A 23536-nucleotide genomic window follows, 5' to 3' on the forward strand; every position below is an offset into this window, starting at 1 on the left:
CAGCAGTGCTGCTGAAGGCGCGGCTGGTCCCCGCGGCCGCCCGAGCGGAACTCAGCCGCTCCGACCTCAGCCTCATTCAACAGCAGCAGCAGCAGCAGCAACAGCAAAAGCAGCTGGAGGAGGCTGAGGAGGAGAGGCCAGAGGTGCCTGGGGCGACGTCCACCTTGACGGTTCCAGGTAGGTCCTGGCTGCCCAGCCCGGCGTTTCAGTCTTGGCCGGCGATCTCTTAGGGCCTCGCCGGCTTCTTCGCCCCTTCCCTAGCCATTCCCATCCTCGTTCCTGTCACCATCCCTCCCGATCTCTCGCCCCAGACTGGCTACACAGCCTTTAGTCCCTTGATCTGGTGTAGGGAATCTGCTCTTCGGGTAATGAGCTTTCTGGGCAGCTCAGAGCACTGCAGTGGGTTGCAGAGGGGTCGTGAAGGCTGGGGGTGGGTGACTGCCTGGATTGATTTTCTTTTCCCTCCCTTCTGCCTGAATTCTACCCTCCGTCGTGGGAATGACTGCACACACACACACACACACACACACACACGGTTCTTAAATCCCTTAAGCATTTTGTTCTCTATCCTTTTCTCTCCTAGAGACTGAGAAATCTTGCCATGGACACCCACACATCCCTTTTCACCATTTCTCCATGCCTGCTATATTTAAATTTAGCCATGAAGAGAGAAATCTTGATTTTTTTATTATTTATTTCTCTTTCTCCTTACCCCAGGAAGGGTTTAAGGGTTCATCTTATTGCAAAGAATGCTTTTAGTACAATAAGATGAAGCAAAACAAAATAGGAGTTTGTAATTGAAGGAAAGGGAAAAGGAGAGGGGGATACATATGGTGAAGTCTGGAGTGGTATTAGTACAGCAAAAGCCTATCCCTGGAGAGGGAAATCTCCTTACTTGTCAGTAGAACTTAAATGAGGCAGATTCTTGACACTGTTCAATGAAAGTGCAGAAATACGACTGTGGTATAGGTGGCTGTAACAGTTCTGCAGTTTCTCCCTCTACCCCCATTACAGCTCCATCGGTAAGCAAATAGCTGGATTATCCATGTATATTGCATCTCCCTACCCCCCAACCCACTTCGCTTCCTGGCTGTAGATTCTGTCTGCTATTTGGAAAGGAAAAAAGCCTCCAATTTTCTGGCACGAGGGCTTAGATTTTGTGAAACCAAAGTGAATTTTATTATGAAGTTTGTTTTTGTTTTAAAATCCTGCCTGGTAACACTATATGAGTGCTGAAAATGAGATATTAAAGAGTGGAATCAGCATCACGTTTTGTATTGCTTGCTCATCATCAAAAAGCAGTACACAGGCATGCCAGCTGCGATTCATGACACAGCCAGGATGATTTAATTTATCAGAGTGCTCTGAGCATAGGATGAAATCACCAAAGTGTGCAGGAAAGCATGTGTTTCTGACACCCTCTGAAACCAATTAGTAACACTCAAGTGTGGCTAAAAGTCTTGAAAGGTATAGTGTATGGTGGTTTTCCTACCCAGCTTTTAATAACTGAAAGTGATAACGTGGTTTGGGTGAGGCTACTGTTAGACATGCCGTTCGCTGAACTTAAGGAAATTGGATATATCAGATTGATTGGCCTCATTAATAGAGATATTTCATAAATTCACTATGAAGCAGAAGTCTGGGAGAGTGTTGGTGGGTTTTATGGTTTGCAGTATATTTTTATTTCAATGTACCTTTCAGGAATATTAAATGAGTTTTGACTACTGTAATACATATATGTTGTGATTAGGGTTATGAATAACTGCAATAATATGAAACCTGAATCAAGCATGCAAATTAAAATGTTTGCTTTCTGATATTTGTGAGGGAATATTCTGAAAAAGATGATTGTCTGGGAAAGTAGCAGTTTTTGTTTTATTTACTTATTAGATTGAATAAAGGAACCACACTATTCAATAGATCAAACTAGAACCTGAAAAGTAACTTATGATGATTCTTCTTCCTCAAAAACTCTAATTACCCAAGCCAGTGGCAAACAAGGGAGCAATTCAATTGACTGCTGTTTTAATTACTGGAATATTGAGTCTTATAATGCAACACAGCTTATAGACAAATGAAGTTAACATATTCCTTTGAATGCATTGTGATCTCTCCATTGAACTGGTCTTCCTATTTCAACCTTTGTTTCCCTACTGTCTGTTCTCCTCACACAGCTAGGGAGCTTAAAAAAAAAAAAAAAAATTAAATAGGATAATTTCTGCTCACAGTCCTCCAATGGCTTCCCATCTCTCTCATACTAGATGCCCAGATTGTGAAAATGGCCTACCAATGTCTAGATCCTTTGTATCCTCCTTTTCTCCCATCTCCTACCAATGTCTAGATCCTTTGTATCCTCCTTTTCTCCCATCTCCTACCAATGTCTAGATCCTTTGTATCCTCCTTTTCTCCCATCTCCTTTAGCCCTTACCCTAACTCACTCCACTATAGCCACACTAGTTCTATTTTCTTTAGCTTGCAAGTGGACCCAAGTGTTTGGCCTTTGCGCTTGCCATTTTCTCTGCCTGGAATTCTGGAACTTCACATTTTTCAGATTTGCTCAAGTGTCTCAGTAACTGAGAGGCCTTTTCCTGACCAGGTGTTTAAAATAGTAATCTGCGCATCCTTTTTGCTCTTACCGGGATTCATTCTCCTCCATGGTACTCATTATTCTCAGCTGTTCTAATAAGCCTGTTTTCCCTTGATAGAACATAAGCTCTGTGAAAGCGTGGACTTTGTTTTGTTCACTGCTATATTTCTAATATCTCGAAGAGCACCTGGTTTGTACCCATAGACATTCAACCATTTGTTGAATGGATGAATGAATGAATGAATTCACTTTCTCAGTATTCTTCTTCATTGGAGAAACTCTCCATTGGAGTTTAGCAGGAGATTTATAAAAATAAATGTTATGTAGTAAAATTTGTAAGTAGAAGTTGTAAAGTATATAAATTTTGGATCTTTAATTTTAGTTAATATCAGTGTTTATCTTATGCCGACTACAGAAAACTGATACCAGTACTTGGGCCTACTTATTAGGTTCTATCAAGAATTTTCGGGGGGTTTTTCTGAGACACGGTTGAGTGCAGTGGCGTGATCGTGGCTCAACTCAGTCTCAACCTCCTGGGCACAGCCTCCTGAATAGCTGAACTACAGGTTCATGCCACTGTGCCCAGCTAATTTTTAATTTTTTAATTTTTTGTAGAGATAGGGTCCTGCTTTTTTGCCCAGGCTAGTCTCACACTCTGGAACTCTGGGCTCAAGCAATCCTCCCACCTCAGCCTCCCAAAATGTTGGGTTTACAAGCATGAACCATAATTCTTTACCTGAGTATACTTAATCCTCTTATGACCCAGGAGGATTTTAACATATTATATACCTTTAAATAGCTGTGATTGAGCTTGAGTTCATTCTTTACCTCTGTATGATGCTTCTGATTCTTTGGACGTACCATTTGAAAAACTGTAGGACTTTTCTCAGGCAAAATTTAGAAAATGAATATGACACATTAAATGACTGATATATGACTAAGCCTTATCTGTCCATAGTAGAGAAATTCACCATTGCCCTTGCTTAGTATTCTCTGGATTTTATTATTCTAAAAATTTATGCCTCTTTATATTTCTGAGAAACAAGAAAGCAAGATGAAACAAAAAAACTTAAATGTGAAAAATTTTTTAAAAATCAGCAAATAAAAGTACATTTCCATTTTCTCATTAACTTACAAAAACACCATCTTCAGAGAGCAGTGAAAATAAAGACTAAGGTTGGTATCCATCAAATCAATTGTTTTCTCCAGTGTATACAACAGCTATTATTTCTCCATCTGTACCCGTATTTGTTAAAAATAAATATTTGAGGGTGCTGAGAAGAATTAATTTGGGGGCTAGTGGTAGTTGGTACAACCATATTATACTCATTCTGATAGCCCATTAGATGGGAGACATGCTGGGGTTGAGGGCGAGAGGAGCTGGGGAAAAATAATGAGCTCCGTTTAAAATTCTCCATGTGAAGCAGAGACACAGGGGATCTCTAGGGATTATAGAAATATCTTTTCGGTACAGAGAAAGCTTCTTGAGAGGCATATTTTCATGGTATGATAATTTTTCATTGCATATTTCAGTGATATCTATTTTTAAATTTTTTATTTTGCAAGATGTTAAATATATAGAAAGTAAACAGGATAGTGTAATAAAAGCCTATACCTGTCACCCAACTTTAACAGTAGTCAAAATTCTGCCATTGTTTTTTCACCCATACTTCTACCTGTTTCCACTATGTGGGATTTGTTTTTAATTTTTAATTTTTATGGGAACATAGTAGGTGTATATACTTATGGGCTACATGAGATATTTTGATACAGGCATAAAATGAATAATTATCACATCAGGGTAAATGAGGTGTTTATCACCTCAAACATTTATCATTTTTGTTGTAAACATTCCAATTACACTTTCAGTTATGTTAAAATATACAATAAGTTATTGTTTACTACAGTTACCCTGTTGTGCTATCAAGTAGTAGATCTTATTCATTCTGACTGTATTTTTATACTCATTAACCATCCCCACTTTTTCTCCCCTCCCAATACCCTTCCCAGCCTCTGATAACCATCATTCTAATCTCTATCTCCATGAGTTTAATGGTTTTACATTTTAGTTCCCACTAATGAGTAAGAATATGCAAAGTTGGTCTGTGCCTGGCTTATTTCACTTAATGTTCTGTTCCATTCATGTTGCTGCAAATGAGAGGATCTGATCCTTTTTAATGGTTGAATAGTACTCCATTGTGTATATGTATCACGTTTTCTTTATCCATTATCTGTTAATGGACACTTAGGTTGCTTCCAAATCTTGGCGATTGTGAATAGTGCTGCAATAAACATGGCAGTACAGATATCTCTTCAATATACTGATTTGCTTTCTTTGGGGTATATACCTAACAGCGGTATTGCTGGATCATATGGTACCTCTATTTTTAATTTTTTGAGGAACCTCCTACTATTTTCTATAGTGGTTGTACTAATTTACATTCCCACCAGTGGTGTACAAGGGTTTCTTTTTCTCCACATCCTCATTGGCATTTCTTATTGCCTGTCTTTGGATAAAAGCCATTTTAACTGGGATGAGATGAGCTATCATTGTAGTTTTGATTTGCATTTCTCTGATGATCAGTGGTGTTGAGCACCTTTTCATATACCTGTTTGCCATTTGTATGTTTTCTTTTGGGAAATGTCTATGTACATCTTTTGCCTAATTTTAAATAGGATTATTGGATTTTTTGCATATTGAATTGTTTGAGTTCCTTATATATTCTGGTTATGAATCCTTTGTCAGATGGATAGTTGGCAGATATTTTCTCCCATTCTATGGGTTATCTCTTCACTTTGTTAATTGTTTCCTTTGCTCTGCAGACGCTTTTGATGTGATCTCATTTATCCATTTTTGCTTTGGTTGCCTGTGCTTGTAGGGTATTACTCAATAAATCTTGGTGCAGACCAATGTCCTGGAAAATTTCCCCAGTTTTTTTTGTGGTAGCTTCGTAGTTTGGGGTCTTAGATTTAAATCTTTAATCCATTTTGATTTGATTTTTGTATATGGTGAGGGATAGGGGTCTAGTTTTATTCTTCTGCATAAGGATATCCAGTTTTCCCAGCAGTATTTATCGAATAGACTGTCCTTTCACTAATGTATGTTCTTGGCAACTTGGTTGAAAATGAGTTCACCGTGGATGAATAGATTTATTTTTGGGTTCTCTATTCTGTTCCGTTGGTCTCTGTGTCTGTTTTTATGCCAGTTACAATGCTGTTTTGGTTACTATGGCTCTGCAGTATAATTTCAAGTCTGGCAATGTGAGTTCTCCAGTTTTTTTTTTTGTTTTTTTTAAAGCTCAGGATGGCTTTGGCTATTTGGAGCTTTTTGTAGTTCCACATAAATTTTAGGGTTTTTTTTTTTTTTTTTTTTTTCCTATTTCTGTGAAGTATGCCATTGGTATTTTGATAGAGATTCCATTGAATCTGTAAACTGCTTTGGGTAGTATGGACTGGGTTTATTTATTTTTTCTTAATAGGTCCTTTTAGAGGTAAAATGTACATATATGAATTGTACATATTTTACTGTACACTCTTGACAAATAGATATACCCATGTAAACATCACCCTATTGAGATATAGATGTTTATATCACCTTAGAAAGTTTCCTCATAGCCCCTTCCTAGGGAATTCCTGTCCCTCACCTGGCGATGTCTGCTGTGTTGATTTTGTTTTCATCATAGATTAATTTTGCATTTTATAGAACTTCACAAAATGGAATCAAATAGCATGTGTCCAGCTTCTTTAGCTTAGTATAATTTCCATAGATTTTATTCATTTTGTAGCACATTTTGTAGTTTATTCCTTTTTATTGCTGAATAGTATTCCATTGTATGAATTACCACAGATCAGTTTATTGATTTTTCTGTTGATGGGTATTTGGGTTGTTTCCAGTTTTAGCTATTCTGAATGAAGCTGCTACATTCTTATACAAATCTTTGTGTGTACATGTTTTCATATCTGTTGGATAAATGCCTAGGAGTGGAATTGCTTGGCCAACTGATATACTTTTGAAGTGAAAAATGTTTTTGTTCCCCAATATTCTATGTAGGTGGAACTTACCTCTCTTAAGATGGTTACTTTAAAAATAATGAAATGTATTGTATAGTATTACTGTATGCTTTTTCTTAAAATAATTTAAACTTCTTTTTAACTTTTTTTTTTTTTTTTTTTTTTTTTTTTAAATACAGACTCTTGCTCTGTTGCCCAGACTGGAGTGTAGTGGTGCAATCTCAGATGCACTGCAACCTCCGCCTCCCAGGTTCAAGTGATTCTCCTGCCTTAACCTCTTAAGTAGCTGGGATTACAGGTGCCTGCCACCATGCCCAGCTAATTTTTGTATTTTTTTTTTAGTAGAGACGGGGTTTCGCCATGTTGACCAAGCTGTTCTTGAACTCCTGACCTCAGGTGATCTGCCCACCTCAGCCTCCCAAAATGCTGGGATTACAGATGTGAGCTACTGTACCTGGCTAACTTTATTTTTTAATTGTATATATTATAACAACAGGATATTTTAATAGGCTTATACATAGTGAAATAATTACTATAGTCAAGCAAATTAACATATCCATCCTCTCACATAGTTACCTTTTTTGGTGTGATAACAACACCAAAACCTACTCTCACCAAATTTCCAGTATACAGTACAGTATTCTAACTATAGTCTTCATGCTGTACCTTAGGTCTTTAGACTTACTCATCTTACATATCTGCTACTTTGTACTTTTTGTCCTACATCTCACCATTTTCTCCTGCCCTTGGTAGCCACTTAAATCTCCCATCCATGAAAGCACTTATTTACTTACTTTTTTCTTTTCAAGGAATTTGAAAAATCAACAGGAAAAGTGGAATTCAAAATAACCAAGTAATCATGCCTCAAAGGCCATATTCCCAGATGGGGTAATTATGATTTCTTTCCAGGATTTTAATACCAAAAGGAGTTATTTCTTGGTGTTGATAACACATATGTTATTGTGTTGAATTTGAGTCCAGTTTGTTTTAGTAGCAGCTTTATAGTGTTCTTAATGTGAGTAAGTAGAAACTGTACCAATTATTTTTCTGTAATAAAGCTCTTCCCCCAAGTATATAAATATTGAACTTGATTCTCTTTCAATGCCTGTCTGACTAGGTTAGCTCTGGTATTGTTGTCATTCATTTACTTGGCTTAGTGTAATGTTTCTTAATTTCCTTTTGTCCAAGTTGCCTTAGCTAGGAAATGGATACACTATTTTCCATTTGCTGTTGGTAAAGTTTGCTTTGAAATACTTATCTGGAAGAGTCTAAAACCATGAAAGATATGTGTGGTAGTAAAATGCAGTCCTGCATTATTGAACAACAAGGACATTTTCTGAAATATGCGTCATTTAGGTGACTGTCATTCTGTGAACATCATAGGGTGTACTTACACAAACCTAAATGGTATAGCCGACTACACACCTAGACTATATGTTATAGCCTATCACTCCTAGGCAACAAATCTGTACAGCATGTGACTCTACTGAATGCTGTAGGCACTTGTAACACAATTTTAAGTACTTGTGTATCTAAACATAGAAAAGGCAAAGTAAAAATGGTATTATACTCTTATGGGACCACCACTGTCATATATGTAGTCTGTTGACCAAAATATTAATTGCTATATAACTGTAAGCGTAAGAAAATAGCTCTGTTTGCTTTGAAGATTCTGTTTGGAGATGCCTCTTTAATTGGCCTTTTGCATCAGCACAATTCACATGTCCAAGACATATCAGATTCTGTGCCATTTAATTTTTTTTTCTTTTATGATTGATCGTGTCACAATGACTAGGCTGTATTTTTACATTCTTGTTAATAATGCCTGTGAATATAAGGCCAGTTTATTTGGGCCTAAAATGAGTGAGTGATTGAGAGTGCCATTTCACGTAGGGCAGCGAGTGTCAGGGAAATGGTAATCACTTTCCATCATTATTAATGTGTCAAATATGCCTCAGGGACCTAGTGAACCAGAATTATAGCATGCCTCAGTCATGTATTACTCTTCAAACCTTGAGCTGATAATGCCAAAGTTCTCCACATTAAGGTTCTATATCTTACACAGAAAGTAAGATTTAAAATTAATTTCATTTATATGTGACATTTCAATTTCTATTTAATATGCTTTTTTTTTTCCTCAAGCAGATTTCTATATCATAACAATTTAGGGAATAATATAACATTTAAGTTAATATTTCATTTGCCAGTATAATCACTTCTTGTACTTAGTTCAGTTTTGTTCCTGTTCAGTAAAGAAATATCATTTATAAATTATATATATATAGACACAAGATCTCACTCTGTCCCCCAGGCTGGAGTGCAGTGGTGGAGTCTCAGCTCACTGCAACCTCCGCCTCCTGGGTTCAAGCGATTATCGTGTCTCAGCCTCCCAAGTACCTGGGATTACAGGCGTGAGCCACTGTGCCCAGCCAAATTACATATTTTTAATTCACTTGTTGGCTCTGCTGAGATGTAGAACATTTACTTGGCTAAACCAACAGCAATTCGTATGTGGGGATCCAAATGCTAGCTGGTCTTTACGTAAGCAGTTGACCAGTCAACTGGTAGAAATGTTCAGCTTCAACTCATAGCTCATGCTGTGAGGACCCTGGGCACCAAAGACATTATAAAATTCCATATCCTTTGTCCTTTCTGAAATAAAATAAAACCAGTGTTCATGCTTTTATTCCCACTGACCTATTCCTCTGCTTTTTAATAATAGGAACATGACACAAACAGAAACAGGATGGATAGACAGGTGATTTGTTTTTCTTAATGGATTAACTATAACCAGGAGTTAGAGACAGCAGATGTCCTGGGGTTTGTGACTCATTCCACCCTTGCCTCCTTTCCTGTGTTTTGGGAAAGGGTAAAAATTAAGATGTCAAATTATGGCTTAGTATAATTAAATGAATTAAGTTTCTTTAAAACTTGAAACATGCTGCTAATGTTCTTTGACATTTGCATGAGTAGGGTTTGTTTATAAATGTCTGGGTGACTGAAACAAGATTACCAGAAAAATATCCATTTACTGTAAGAATGAAATAGATGAAGAACATGCTTTTGTGTAAGGGGAAAAATATCACCAAAATAATGGGCATAGTAGACTTTATTTAACTATTTAAGTAAAATGAACCATTCATGGATCAGTGATAAGGGTGTGTCATGCAAGGGATTATGGTTAATTTGGTTTGTACACCTGAAGTTAAAAAACCCATCTACTTATTTATATTTAAATGAACTGGTACTTTCAAAGTATTTGTATTTAAAGACAAATAACTTCTCTTCATAAAATAAGTACTTTCTGAAGTATATTTTTCAATATATTTGTGCTGTTTAATTCTGGAAGTTTAGCAGAAAAGCTATGACTTAATACTTCTAAAAATTTCACTTTCTTTATATTAATCAGATTTTGACTATAAACATTATTTTTATAGTATTGTATGAAACAGCTAATCTGATCTAATGCTATTTACAATAAAGAAAGCAATGCCTAATATTAATTAAAATATGTAATAATTTTTTTAAAAACAAAAGTATTCCCTTCCCAGATTATACTCATATCTATGCTTTATAATAAACTTTCTTGGAATCATATGCTCTTAGAACTAGAATGAGGTAGAAATGACCTTCTTTTATATTCTTTGCTCTGGCAGTGTTTGAAAAGTGTAAGACACGAGCTAGAAACCCTTAAAAGACATTCTTTTAAGGTAGACACCCTTAAAAGAAATTGTGGTAACACTGGCAGTTACAAAGTCTGATAAAACTGTTAAGGATAATTTGCTAATTTCCTTCATAGCAAGTATGACAAGGGTTGAGTTTGTTCATAACCTAAAACTTTCACTACCAACTGCTTCAAGTTTGTGAATCAGAGGAGTCAAAAGAATGTGTATTTTAAAATTGCTTCTGTACCGTAGTATACTATTTCAAATAGGAGAGAAGTCTATGCACCGATAAAGCTTGGCAAATGTAGGATGTAAAGATGTTGGAAGTGAAGACTTTGGAGGCTCAAGAGATGAGGGAGGGAGTCAGGCAAGTCAACAGTCCGTGGAGCAGGAAGGGTCTCCCAAGTAGTGAATCCTTTTCCCCCCATGTATATGTAAAGGACTCTCATTCCTTTATACTTTATTGATGCAGGACAGGCAAGCCCCAAAGTGGGGCTTAGCCTGCAAAGGTTCTTGGCCTCACCCAGGAAAGAATTCAGTGGTGAGTCAGTGGTAGAGTAGAAGACAGCAGCTTGATTAAACCATCAGTGTTACGGCTCCTATGGTGTTACAACTTCGTGACTGCTCCTGCAGCACAGGGCTACCCCATAGGCAGAGAGTAGCAGCTCTGGGCAGTTTTGTAGTCATATTTATACTTACTTTTAACTACATATACGTTAAAGGATGGTTTATGCAGAGATTTCTAGGGAAGGGTAGTAGCTTTTGGGTTATTGGGTCATTGCTGTGGAAAGGGGTGGTAACTCCGGGTTGTTGCCATGGCACACTGGTGAGCATGTCTTATGGAAAGCTGCTTCTGCCCTGTCCCTGTTTTAGCTCGTTCTCTGTTTGGGGTGTCCAAGTCCTGCCTTCTACCTCATGGCAACGCAGAGGTTCTAGGGAGCCAATAGAAGGGCGTAGGGGGTTCCTGGGAACCCTGAAATTAATTAGACAATCTGCCATTATCGAGTGTTCAATGTGCTTTGAGATTTTCAAAGGCATCTGTGACCCCTGAAAGGGGTCAGAAAACCTACCATGGTTAATTAAGCCTTTGTTAAGTGGACTCAATAAGAGAACAAAGGTAACATTCAAACTCAAATAACATTTAGACTCAAAAAACATTGTGTTTTCTTAACATGTGAAGATTTTGTTGTTGTTGTTATTGTGCAGATATGATGGGTGAAATTAGCAAGCAGGACAGCCGTATAAACAATCCAACCAGAAGGCTCTAAACCCTTAAAAGATTCGTGATTGCTTAGAATGCATGTATCTCGGTCACTTCTTTCAGCCTTAGTTTCTCCCTTCTGTTGGTGCAATGGCTGCCAATATGTAATAAATATCTTCTGATAAATCGCATGACTTGGAATTGATTCATATCTAGGTTTTGTTATATAATAAACAGGTGGGATACCTTATACCTGAAAAAACCCTTTGTTCAGAATCTGTTGGCAGTCAATCCAGAAGCTCTGCATTTGGCTCATGGCTCTTCCACTGAAAGATAGTCACTGAGATTGAGTTAATCTTAATATGGGTTCTGATGATTTTCCAGTCATCTAATCCCTCCAGGCCTGATTATAAACCTCAATCAGTTTTAGCAGATGAGGGCTTACCCTGGTTGTTAGTAATTCCCGAAGAAGGCATTTATAAAAACCTAAACCTTTTCCTCTCTCCTGAGATAAGTATTAATCTTTGGTCTCTAAGCTGTTTTGGGGTCAAAATGGTAATTTCAGTCTACAGTGATTTAAATCTGTAATTTAACTTGCTATTTTTATCACCAATGCTGTTCCAGGCTTTTGGAATTAATGTCATCTCTAAACTCAGTGAAACCCATATTTTTCTTTTTTTGATTCACACTTCTCATGGTATCATTAATAACTGATTACATTGGGAACGCAAGAGACTATGAAGAGTGAATGGCAGAGAGAATTTCTGTACTTTGAGGACTAGCTCTATCTTACAGAATTTATCTTTCACTTTGAAATCCAAAAGGAGAAATTTGTATCTCAGCACATTCTGATGTTCCAAAGATAAATAATAGCATGTGTTGAGCTTGGAAAGCTGCAGCTTTAGAGAACAATCTAGGGCATAGAACTGAAGGTGAAAAAGATATAGACACCCCTTGACAAATCGCAGTCCTGTTGTGGTGATTGTGCTTTCTGTATATAAGGACTGGCTTAAAGATCAGGACACTATGCAGGGATGGTACATGGGCCCATCATGGCTCTAACAACCTTGGCCCAATTTACTCCCCTTTCTTCTTTATCAATACTCCTTATCAATAGTATAGTAGAAAGTCTATAACTCAAATAATTTGCTCTCTAATAATTATATTATATTGAAAATTATATATTAATATTATAATCATAACACATTTGAAACTATAATATGCATGTCATTAAAATATCCTTACATTCTAAAACATGAAAGTAGAAACAAAATTTATTTTTCTGTTTAACATTCTCTGACTCTCTTCTCATCCTCTTCACCCCCAGGTGGTCATATCCACTCCAGTTGCTTTAAATATCATCTATATGCTAAGACTCCCCAGAGCTCACTCCTGAATATATCTACCAATTATTTTGATATCTTTATATGGCTATATCACAGGTATCACAGTTTAATAATAAACCTAGACTCTTGATTTCCTACCATGCCAGCCAAAATAAATATTTCCTTCCTTATGGTTACTAAAAACCAATGAAGTGCTCCAGCAGCCAGTGAGAGTGGTGCTGTGCTTGCTACCAGCTCTACACTCCTCTTCATCTATCAGCAAATCCATTTAGGAGTCTACTTTCTAAATATATTCCTCCTCTGTTAATTTTTCCCCATGTTTACTGCCTCTGTTCTAGCTCACGTTACTCTTAACACTAGCTCATATTAGCACATCAACCGGCCTCCTTATGTCCATTCTTGATGCTCTGAAATCCAGACTCCCCAGAAAAGCCTTGGGGATTGTTCCCTACCCTGCCCTCCTATGCTGATTACTATAATGATTATTTTTAAGTACACATTAGTTACATTGAGAACCAAGTCAAAAATCGTAATGTGACCTGTAAGGCTTTGCATGATTCACCACTGCAGTCTCAGCTCCAGCTTCTTTCCCACTTCATCACTGCTCCAGTTCTCTGTACCGTGGGAGTGACAGGTTTTGTGCCTCCGTGCCTTAACACAGGTTGTTTCTCTGGTTTTTAACACTACCCACATCCAACACAGGCACTGCCCATCCCCCACCCCAATTACCTGGATAATTACATTCAAACTTCAGATATTAGCTTAAATACCACTTTTTTTTTTTTTTTTTTTTTAAAAAAGGTTTTTCATTGACTTTCCTGTCTGAGCTAGGTTCGTCTGTTATGCACTCTCAGAGGCACCTCCTACTTGTGAAAGGTCTGTAATTAATTGGTGGCTAGGCATCTGTTCCGTATTTCCATATTTATCTTTTCCTTTAGTTTGGAAGCCAGATCAGGCCAGGTGCAATAATTGCTTTGCTTGGGGCTATATCCCTGTATAAATATGTATTGAATGAATAAATTAAGGTCTCCATATAGATGATTATTTGGGTAATTGAATATGTTCTTTCATTCACATGCTTGAGCTGGCTTCTCCAGATTATATAAGAAAAGGATCTTATGTGGGGAAAAGACTGTAGGACCTTAGGACTGAAGTGGTCAAAGTATACAGGTTTTGGATGAAGAGCAATACCTGCTTTGAAAAGCAAAATTTGGCATTTATGCAAATTCAACGCATCATGTGCCAGTATATCTATGGGGTTGGTGAGAATATACAAGATTCCTACACGACTGATTTCACTATTTTTTTTCTTTTTAAACAAAACTCATTGAATGTCTATTTGCCAGGCACCATGCATGGTGCCAAATATATAGAAATAAAATACATTGTCACTGCTTGCAGAGAACAGTCAGTTGGGACATAGATGAGAAGACCACACATAATAATAGTGTGATGAGTATATTTGAAGTATGTATAGGCTACTGTGGAAACAGGTTTGGGGGAAAGTAATTTGGCCTGAGTTTCCCAGAAGAAAGCACACTTAAAGTGAGTCTCAAAATTATGTAGAAAGGAAGAAAAAGGAAATTAATTTTTGTCTAAGATCTATTTTATCTTTCTGTGACAATAATAAAGTGCAGACTTAAGCTCTGACATATTAACAATTATATTAAGTATCAACGATCCAAATATAGCACTTAAATTACAGATTGGAAGACTGGACAAAAACCAACCAACCAAAAGAAATATAACCCAACAATACGTTGTCTAAAGGAAGCTACTTCAAATATCATGATATACTTAGGCTGAAAGCAAAAGGATGGAAAAAGGTACACTATGTATATTAAGCCATTCTTGCACGGCTATAACTACTTGAGACTTAGTAATTTTTAAGAAAGGAGGTTTAATTGGCTTATGGTTGTACAGGCTGTACAGGAAACATAGAAGCATCTGCTTCTGAGGAAGCCTCTGGGAGCATCCAGTCATGGTAGAAGGCAAAGAGAGAGCAGGCGCTTCACATAGAGGAAGAATGACCGAGAGAAAGTGGGAGGTGCCACTTTTAAGCGACCAGATCTTGCCAGTACTGACTATGGCAAGGACAGCACCAAGGGCATGGTGGTAAACCATTCGTGGGAAATCTGCCCCCATGATCCTGTCACCTCCCACCAGGCCCCAGTTCCAACACAGGATTACATTTCAACATGAGATTTGGGCGGGGACACACATCCAAACTTCATCAAGTAGTCTCTAGAATTTTCCATTTTATTTCCTATTTTTAGGGCTTATTCTGGATTAGAAAAGAAAACTAAATGTAGCGTCTTCCATAGTACCCACATTTCTTGAAGAAACCAGACTGGTAATGCATCTTCCTTTCTTAAATAAGGAAACTGAATTCATAATTCAAACATAAACCCCATTTCTGTCAATTTATTGGGATCTACTATGAACTAGCAATTGGTACTTTTTGCCTTTACATTGATATATAATAGAAATACTTTCCCCTGCCACAAAAACAGTGGGAGTGTCACCATCTTGACCAGATTGTGCTGTTTTCTGAACATGTCAATCCTCAACATGAATACAACAACACAGACCAGTTGTGTGTTGATATCTCCTATAACCTCTCTTCCCCACCTGTGCCAGCCTGCTGGCCATTTCCCCCAATGCATCATGAATAATGATGAATAAAATTCTTTTATTTCCCTTTCAGTGACTTCAAATTTCATTTCCACACCCCACCACGGCAGTGAGTGATTTAAAATATATTTTGTTAATTATTGTGGTTGCAATATCTAAATTGAGACTATAAAAAATATAATTGCACATAGCAGTTGCCTGGGCTTCTGTTAAATTGGAAAGTTCATGAAAACTAATACATATCAAGAATTTTTAATATTCATGAAATTTTCTTTTTTTCAGGTTAGCCTAGAGATGCACTCATAGCAAAAGGCCACTTAGCGAGAAATTATCGAAGCAGAAGAAAGGGCATATATTTATTTTAAGCTATATGCATTGATGTATTTTGTGGATACAATTGAAGTTTGTTCTTATCACATAAAGCACCTGTCATGCAGTTTTTGCATTTTTAAAAATCTCTGAAATTCTGTAACTGTTCCAGGCTGAGGGAACTGAGACGCCGAGACAGGTGGCTTAAGAGGAGAAGCATATGGGCTGACTATGGCTGTTCTCCCTCGGGCTCTAGCCCAGTGTTCTCAGGGTACTTGTGTGGTGTGTTGTCTTTTTTGGCTTTTAGAGACTAAGCGGGAGTTTATACCACTTGCACCACCATTCAGAGTGTGAATTGTGAAAAGGCAACGTATAAATCTGTTTAACGAAAGATACTGTCTTAACCCAACAGATTTGCTTCCTCTTTAGACCTTATTTATTTCCACCATTTCTCTACTCATCCAACTTGGAGGGCATGGAATCTTCATTGATTCTGTCTTTTCCCTCTTTTTAAGTGTCCAATGACAGTGTTTTTAGTATTTGTCCCTGCTGTTTGATTTTTATGGCCACTTTCCCTGTCTAGGCCCCAACACCGTCTGTCTGGATGATTGCATCTGTTAGGCTTCCTCATTTTTGCTTCTCTGTAACTCAAACCATACCCTTGCTGCATGCATCTTGCTGAAACATTGTTGTCTTTCCTAAATTTTCATTTTATTGTCATATAAAGTTGAAGTTTCCATGAGGCTTCTATCTGCCTCCAATTGTTTATAATGAATACTTTGAAATATACTGAAACATTGAAATTGGGTAATGAAAATCCATATGCCCTCCACCAAGATACAACAGTTGTTAAAATTTCATATTTGCTCTATTACTATCTTTCCACATGCACACACACACACACACACACACACACACACACAATTGCAGAACCAATTGAAGCTTACTTATATACACCGGGAGTTTTCATCTCTAAAAGCTTCAGGATACCTTTCTTAAGATCTAGATAATTTTCAGTGTGCAAGTCATACTTTTAAAAAAATGGTAATGGTAAAACAATTATTAAAAACTTTTAAATAAGCGATGTAAAAATGAAAAAGTATAGAATTTCAAGTAATGAATGAATAAATGAATCTTATAGACTGTTCTGTGGCAAAAAGAAGGTTTACTTTGGCCTGTTTTATTTGTGCAAATAGCATACTTTATTTATACTAATATATGTGCACCAGATTGTGGTAAGTCCAAGTGTTGTAAGAAAGTAATAATTTAGCTACATACTCTCTTCTAGGCTTTCCATTTGTTTTGTTCTTTATTTCCCACCAACCTGGGGTCATTTCCCATTGGTCAACTCTACTCTTTGGCTGTAACTTTTATGGTGAATGTAGATAGCATTGACTGTCTGGTACTTCTTCCCAACTTTATTCTGATTATACCACCATCATCCTTCCATATTTGATGATGGAAATGGTAAGATGTAAAAACTGGGAATTGTCATCTGCCACAGTCCCCACCCTGTGGAGAAAGCCAGCCAGGCTGTTAATGGAGATGAAGCCAGTACACAGAAATGGAGTTCCTAGTTCCAGTCATTCCTAAGATCTGGATGGATAGTTAACTTACCCTGGCCTGCTTATATAACCCTTCCTTGTATTCCATGACTTAATAAATTCTTTTTTCTTTTTTTTTGGCCTCAGCAAATTCTGGTTGTATTTCCATAACTTTAAAGCAAAAGTCTTAACTGACTCTATATGTTATTTCTTACGCTAAGCCCTAACTTCAAGCAAATTTTTAATCTGTTGACACTTTTCTCTCATTGACACTGCCCTACCTCTTTTATATTCCAAACTCCAGCAGAAACCAACTTAGCTGTGCTTTCTCCATGAGGCTTTTCTGGTCCATGATTATCTTTATCTAACTGTATCACTTATAATCTCTATTTAGTGAGTCAATATTTGATAATATGTCTTTTTAAATTAGTTTCTAATTGTTTCTGGTGTGTTTATCTTGTCTTTCTCTTGAGCTTATGAATTTCTTTAGGGCATTGGTACTGTATTCATTCATTTTATGTCCCAGAATGCCTTGTGCTCAGTAAGTGCTCTATAAAAGCATGTTGATTCATAATATGTTATGAATATATATATATACACACACAAATAAAGGGAAGTATCCAAGGAATTAAGTATCTTTTGTTATTTATGTATTTGCTTCTAAAATGCTCAGGATAATTTAAATAATATTTACTTGACTTGTTATTATCTTCCTTTTTTTGCTAATTTTCCTAGAGTTTTGTAATGTTTAATTAAGTGCATTGCTATGAAACATAATCTCTCATTCTACCTTTTTCTTTGTGCCCCTAGTATGTCCCAACGTATGTTTAAATGGGACTAATGGATAGTTGTCTTTCTCCTTGTGAGAGTAAGCTCCATGGACTGTATCTCTTTGTTCTTCCGCTGTATCCTCATGCCTCTCACAGTGCTAGACACATAATAGGTATTCCAACATTCTTTTTTATTAGAAAGTATTTAAGATGTATGAGTTTGGGGTAAATGCTGATGGTGTTAAAATGAATGGGAATATGTTGACTTGAGTAATACCATAAAATGCTTTGAGTTGGAGAACTGTCAATCATATTAATATACTGAAGTACAGTTCTTAAACCTGGGGCATTTTTTAGAGTCACTTTCTTTCCCTGTTCCGTAGTTTTGTTTCTTTCCATTTCTGCCTTTATTTTTGTCTCTTATTAGCACTGAGTTTTGTTACTTTTTGGTCCGTGATGATAACCTCATGCCTTCTCACTCCCACTCACATCCTTTTTCTCACTTTCATTTATTTGTTCACTTCACAGTACTAATTTAAATGTCCTTGGATTCTGTCTTCCCAACATGAATCCTTTTTTTTCTCCTCAAAATACTGCCCAAGGGCCTCTGACTTATAAAAACACGTTTCTAAATCTATATTGCAAACAAGTACATTTAATTAATCAGTCTTCAATAATTATCAAATGAAAGTTCTATTTTCACAAATAGCATAACAAATGAGGGCAATCAATCAACTGCTCTTTGGCACTTAAAAAAGCTGGGTGGCCCGGCACGGTGGCTCACGCCTGTAATCCCAGCACATTGGGAGGCCGAGGCGGGCGTATCACGAGGTCAGGAGATCAAGACCATCCTGGCTAACAAGGTGAAACCTGGTCTCTGCTAAAAATACAAAAAATTAACTGGGCGTGGTGGCAGGCGCCTGTAGCCCCAGCTAGTCGGGAGGCTGAGGCAGGACAAAGGCGTGAACCCGGGGAACCCGGGAGGCGGAGCTTGCCGTGAGCTGAGATCGCGCCACTGCACTCCAGCCTGGACGACACAGCAAGACTCCGTCTAAAAAAACAAAAACTGACCAGCTCAACCTCAGTTCATGTTGGACAAGAAAGACCTTGGTGAGTTTGAGTCTTGAAGGAAGGCCTGTGCGGCTGCCCTGGAGAGCATGAAGTGAGAGGGTAGTGGTCTGAGGGGTGGTTAAGGGAAATGGGGCTCAGGGATGGTCAGGGTTCTGTGCACTCACACGGGCATCTACCATTCATGTAACCAGCAGGACTCATTCTAGGGCTGCATGGTTTGGTGACTAGAGCATGGGCTTTAGTGTGATGGCAACTGTAGTTTAAAATCTGTTCTTCCCCTTCTGGGGGATGATCTTGGGCAAACTCATTAAACTTCCTCTGGGATAGAATTACATCCTTTAGAGTTATTGTAAGTAGTAGAGATAATATGTGTAAAATACCTAATTCAACAGATACTTATCAATAATTATTAGAGATTACTTTTAGTAAATTAAATCAGAAGTATAAACCTTTTATTTCATTGATTTATATACTATTAGTAAGGGTTGAATAGGTAGGGAGAGAGAAAAGGTATATACCCATTTTATAACTTTCTAATAAATGAGGCCAGATTTGTTTTTTAATGAAAACAAATTGTGCTTCCTGTAAATTCACTTTTAAAAGTACATATGTTTCTGTAGTAAGAAGTATTAAAGCATATTGTGGAATAAAATTACTGTTTTTCTTTTAAAACAACCTAGAAACAATATTGTCTTTGGAACATTACCTAAAGCAAGAAAGCAAGAAAAATATATTTGAAAGCCAAAATTCAGTGAGGTATTCATCTGAGCTTTGACTTTTCACTATTGTTGACGCCTTTTGTTTTGAATTCAAACAGTAGTTTTTATTCTTCTTCTGTTCAGAAAATCTTAACATGAGCTAGAATATTCCCAGCATACTAAGAAGCCAACAAATACTGGCTGTGGTCCTGTGGAAAACCTTTTATTGAAAAGATAATGTTCTTCTTTATGCGAAAAACAAGAGTATTTTTCTTTTTCCTTTGCTGGCCTTGGCATTGTGGCGTTGTGTTGGACAGTATCATTTGTCCAATAAAATGGTGTGACTTTGAACAGTCTTTTTAGAATTCTGCGGAGCAGATGAAATCTCTTTTTTTTTAATACCTCAACGGAGTAGTAAATTGTGTTTCTCTCTAGTATTGCAGTTACCACTCCACAACAGAGAAGGGCATTAACATCATAATGGAGGCAGCAGACTGATTAATATATTGATTAGATCTGGAAGATAGTGTTCTGTGAAATTTGAGGCTGGTTGAGTTCTCAAATTGGTAGGGCATTTCCATCTAAATAGTTAAAAATTTTTCTAATGTTAACAATATTCACAAGTAAAACAACATTTTATGTGACTTTTGTTAAAAGATGAGATGAAAGAAACTACACATTAAGAGAAAAGTGTCTGGAAATTTTACTATTTATTCTGTGTCTACAAGTAGGAAGCAGAAGAAAGTCATGAATTATAAAGACCAAACAGGATCCACCAGGAGTTTACTAAAAATTACTAGTCATGATATAAATTGTGTCCAAATTAAAGTAATACATCAAATGAAAGTTTAGAATTGGTGGGACAAAAATAAATCAGAGTGTTATTTAGGAATTATTTTTAGTCCACTTTGGTTGTAACTGAAAATAAAGGATTCAGTCACATTAAAATGATGCTTTTTCTCTGTGCTTTCAGAGCCCAGCTAATGGCAGGAAGGCATCACCCCTGGACTTGTATTGAGTTCACAGTAATTGCTTCCTGAATAGTTATGCCGATCGGTTAGGTGGAACTGATTGACAAGTATGGCAAGGGCTAATAAGGCAACCATGTCTAGATAGCCAGCTAAATAAAAGATTTGAAGATTGCTCAGTTCTTAACCCAAAGCAGTTTGTGTTATTCTCTCAGGCTTTGTCAGAAGAGCAAGAATTAGAAAAATTTACTTCAGAGGTGGTAATTCCTTAAAGTCTGTAACATCCAGTAATTAAAACAACATGATATGCTGAACTGCAAGATGGAAAATTATTCAATAGTCAAATAGCGAGATGGGCATAGAGTACAACTCTCACATTCAGTACAAGGGCAGGTAAACATTTACTATGCCCAGAATCTCTTTGGCTTGCTTTTCAAAGGAACTGAGGGGTGTGTGTGTGTGTGTGTGTGTGTGTGTGTGTGTGTGTGTGTTGTTTGTTTGAGACTTGAGTTTTGCTCTGTCAACCAGGCTGAAGTGTAAGTGGCACAATCACAGCTCACTGCAGCCTCGACCTCCTGCACCCAAGCCATCCTCCTCTTACCTCAGCCTCCCAAGTAGCTGGGACTACAGGCACATGCCACCACGCCTGGCTAATTTTTAAGTTTTTGTGGAGACAGGGACTCATTATGTTGCCTAGGCTGGTCTTGAACTCCTGGGCTTAAGCAATCCTCAGGCCTCCCCCTTACAGAATGCTAGGATTACAAGCATGAGTCACCATACCTAGCTGGGACTGATTTGGTTTCAAGGTACTGTTTATAGGCAGAGAGGACATAAACATAAAAATATAAGGCAGGCCGTCATAATATGCTCTGTTAACATTTAAAAGTGCTGTGGGAACTCAGGGAAGGAGAGACAAACTTTCATTTATAAAGGGACTGATTTCCCAACAATTTACTATGTAATTACCTGCTTTTTGATCAGCATATTTTGATCGCCTACATAAAAGAGGGTGGCTGGAAAGTAATAGAAGTTTTCTTTGCTATTTGTCTCTAGATAGAAGTGTAGCTAGTAGAACTTAAGCAGGAAATAGGAACTAAGATTTCGGTTTGTATTTTTATATTCACATGTTCAGCATAGTAATGAATTCTTCCACTTTTGTTTTTCTTAAATTTTTAAATCCTTAAGATTTCAAACATAGAAGCAAAGTCCGTATGTAATGGATCCCCATGTGCTCACCACTGAGATTAATCAAATATTAGCTTTTTGCTCTGTTTGCTTCAAATTTTGTCTCTCCCTCTTTTTAAAATCAAAACTTTAAATTTGAATTGTTTTTTTGGAGATAATCTTGATCTGTCTCTCAGGCTGGAGGGCTCACTGCAGCCTCAAACTCCTGGGGTCAAGGGATCTTCCCACCTCAGCATCCCCAGTAGCTGGGACTGCAGGTGTGCACCACCACACCCAGCTGATTTTTAAGTTTTTTTGTAGAGAGAGGGTATCACTGTATTGCCCAGGCCGGTCTTGAACTCCTGGTTTTAAGGGATCATCCTGCCTCAGCCTCCCAAAGCACTGGGATTACGGGTGTAAGCCACCTTGCCTGGCCTCTCTCTCCTTTGAGAAATAAAAATCAAAGATAGAATCAATCCTCATTTTCATCCCTTTTCCTTCCTTACCCAGAATTAATCACTGTCTTGAATTGGTGTCAATCATTTTCTGTTTAAAAAACTGTAATAGATGTATACACATATTATACATATGCTTTTGCAGTTTTCTTCACTTAACATCATGTTTGAAGGACTTTCCTTATTGATACATTTGCATCTCATTAACTTACTATAATTACTGCATAGCATTCCATTGTATAAATAAGTCACACTGATGGACAGGTAGGCTTTATCTTTGGCTTTGTAGTATGCTGGTGCAATGATCTGTTTAGTAGGTATCTCCTTTTAGAGGCAAATAACAATTTATATAGAGTTCATACAAAGAAATGGAATTGCTGAATTATATGGTATGTACACTTTCAATATTTCTAGGTCTGTTTAAGTTCCCCTCAAAAGTAATTGTACAGTTTGCATTTTTGTGGTTAATAATGCAATATTTTTCATGTTCTTCCTCTTCTATTTTTCTTTTCTGAGAGTTTGTTGTTGTTGTTGTACTTACTGTAGTAATACTTCAGGACCAGTTGCTGTTCTAAGCACATTGACTATATTATTTTATGCAATCCTCTTATAACCCTGTGAGGTATGTCTGTTAGGTGCTGTCGTTGTCCTCATTTCATAGAACAAAATTCAGGCAGACAGTGTAACTTGGCACGATGACATGGGTAGTGAGAGATGGAGCTGGGGTTAGAACCCTGGCTGTTTAGCTCTTAAAATAGACTATACAGCCTCTCTGGGAAAAGAGCCCATTCTTACTCATGAAGGCAGAACACATTTTTGAAAAATAGCGGTGGTACTTAAAACAATTACTCTTCTTTTAAAAAATGTGAAGAAGAGAACATGAGTAAAAATAAATACAATAAAAATAAATATTTAGAACCTTAGTTTATGGTAATCTCCTAGCCCAAGAAATTGTGTGAAGAATTTTCATGTATTTATGATGCATGCTTTTCTTTGTTGGGGGTGCAATTGAGATGGGAGTAAGGAGAGATCCATACATAAATAAGATTTTCAAAGGGATTAAAGAATTACTGTTCTGGTATTAAGAGGAGAGATCTTTTACATGGAGTTACG

The 23536-nt window shown here is 37.2% G+C and overlaps 1 protein-coding gene across 1 annotated transcript in view; it reads left to right on the plus strand.

Annotated features, from left to right (window-relative positions):
• The window catches only part of FAM171B (family with sequence similarity 171, member B), a 73676-nt gene that overhangs the window by 1826 nt on the left and 48314 nt on the right, over positions 1-23536 (plus strand). Inside the window, exon 2 of the mRNA XM_012000084.1 lies at positions 4-177. Within this exon, the coding sequence (XP_011855474.1) occupies positions 4-177 (174 nt within the window). The remainder of the gene's footprint in view (positions 1-3; positions 178-23536) is intronic.

The sequence above is a fragment of the Mandrillus leucophaeus genome, unplaced genomic scaffold, assembly GCF_000951045.1.
Source record: "Mandrillus leucophaeus isolate KB7577 unplaced genomic scaffold, Mleu.le_1.0 Scaffold615, whole genome shotgun sequence".
Classification (NCBI taxonomy): Eukaryota; Metazoa; Chordata; class Mammalia; order Primates; family Cercopithecidae; genus Mandrillus; species Mandrillus leucophaeus.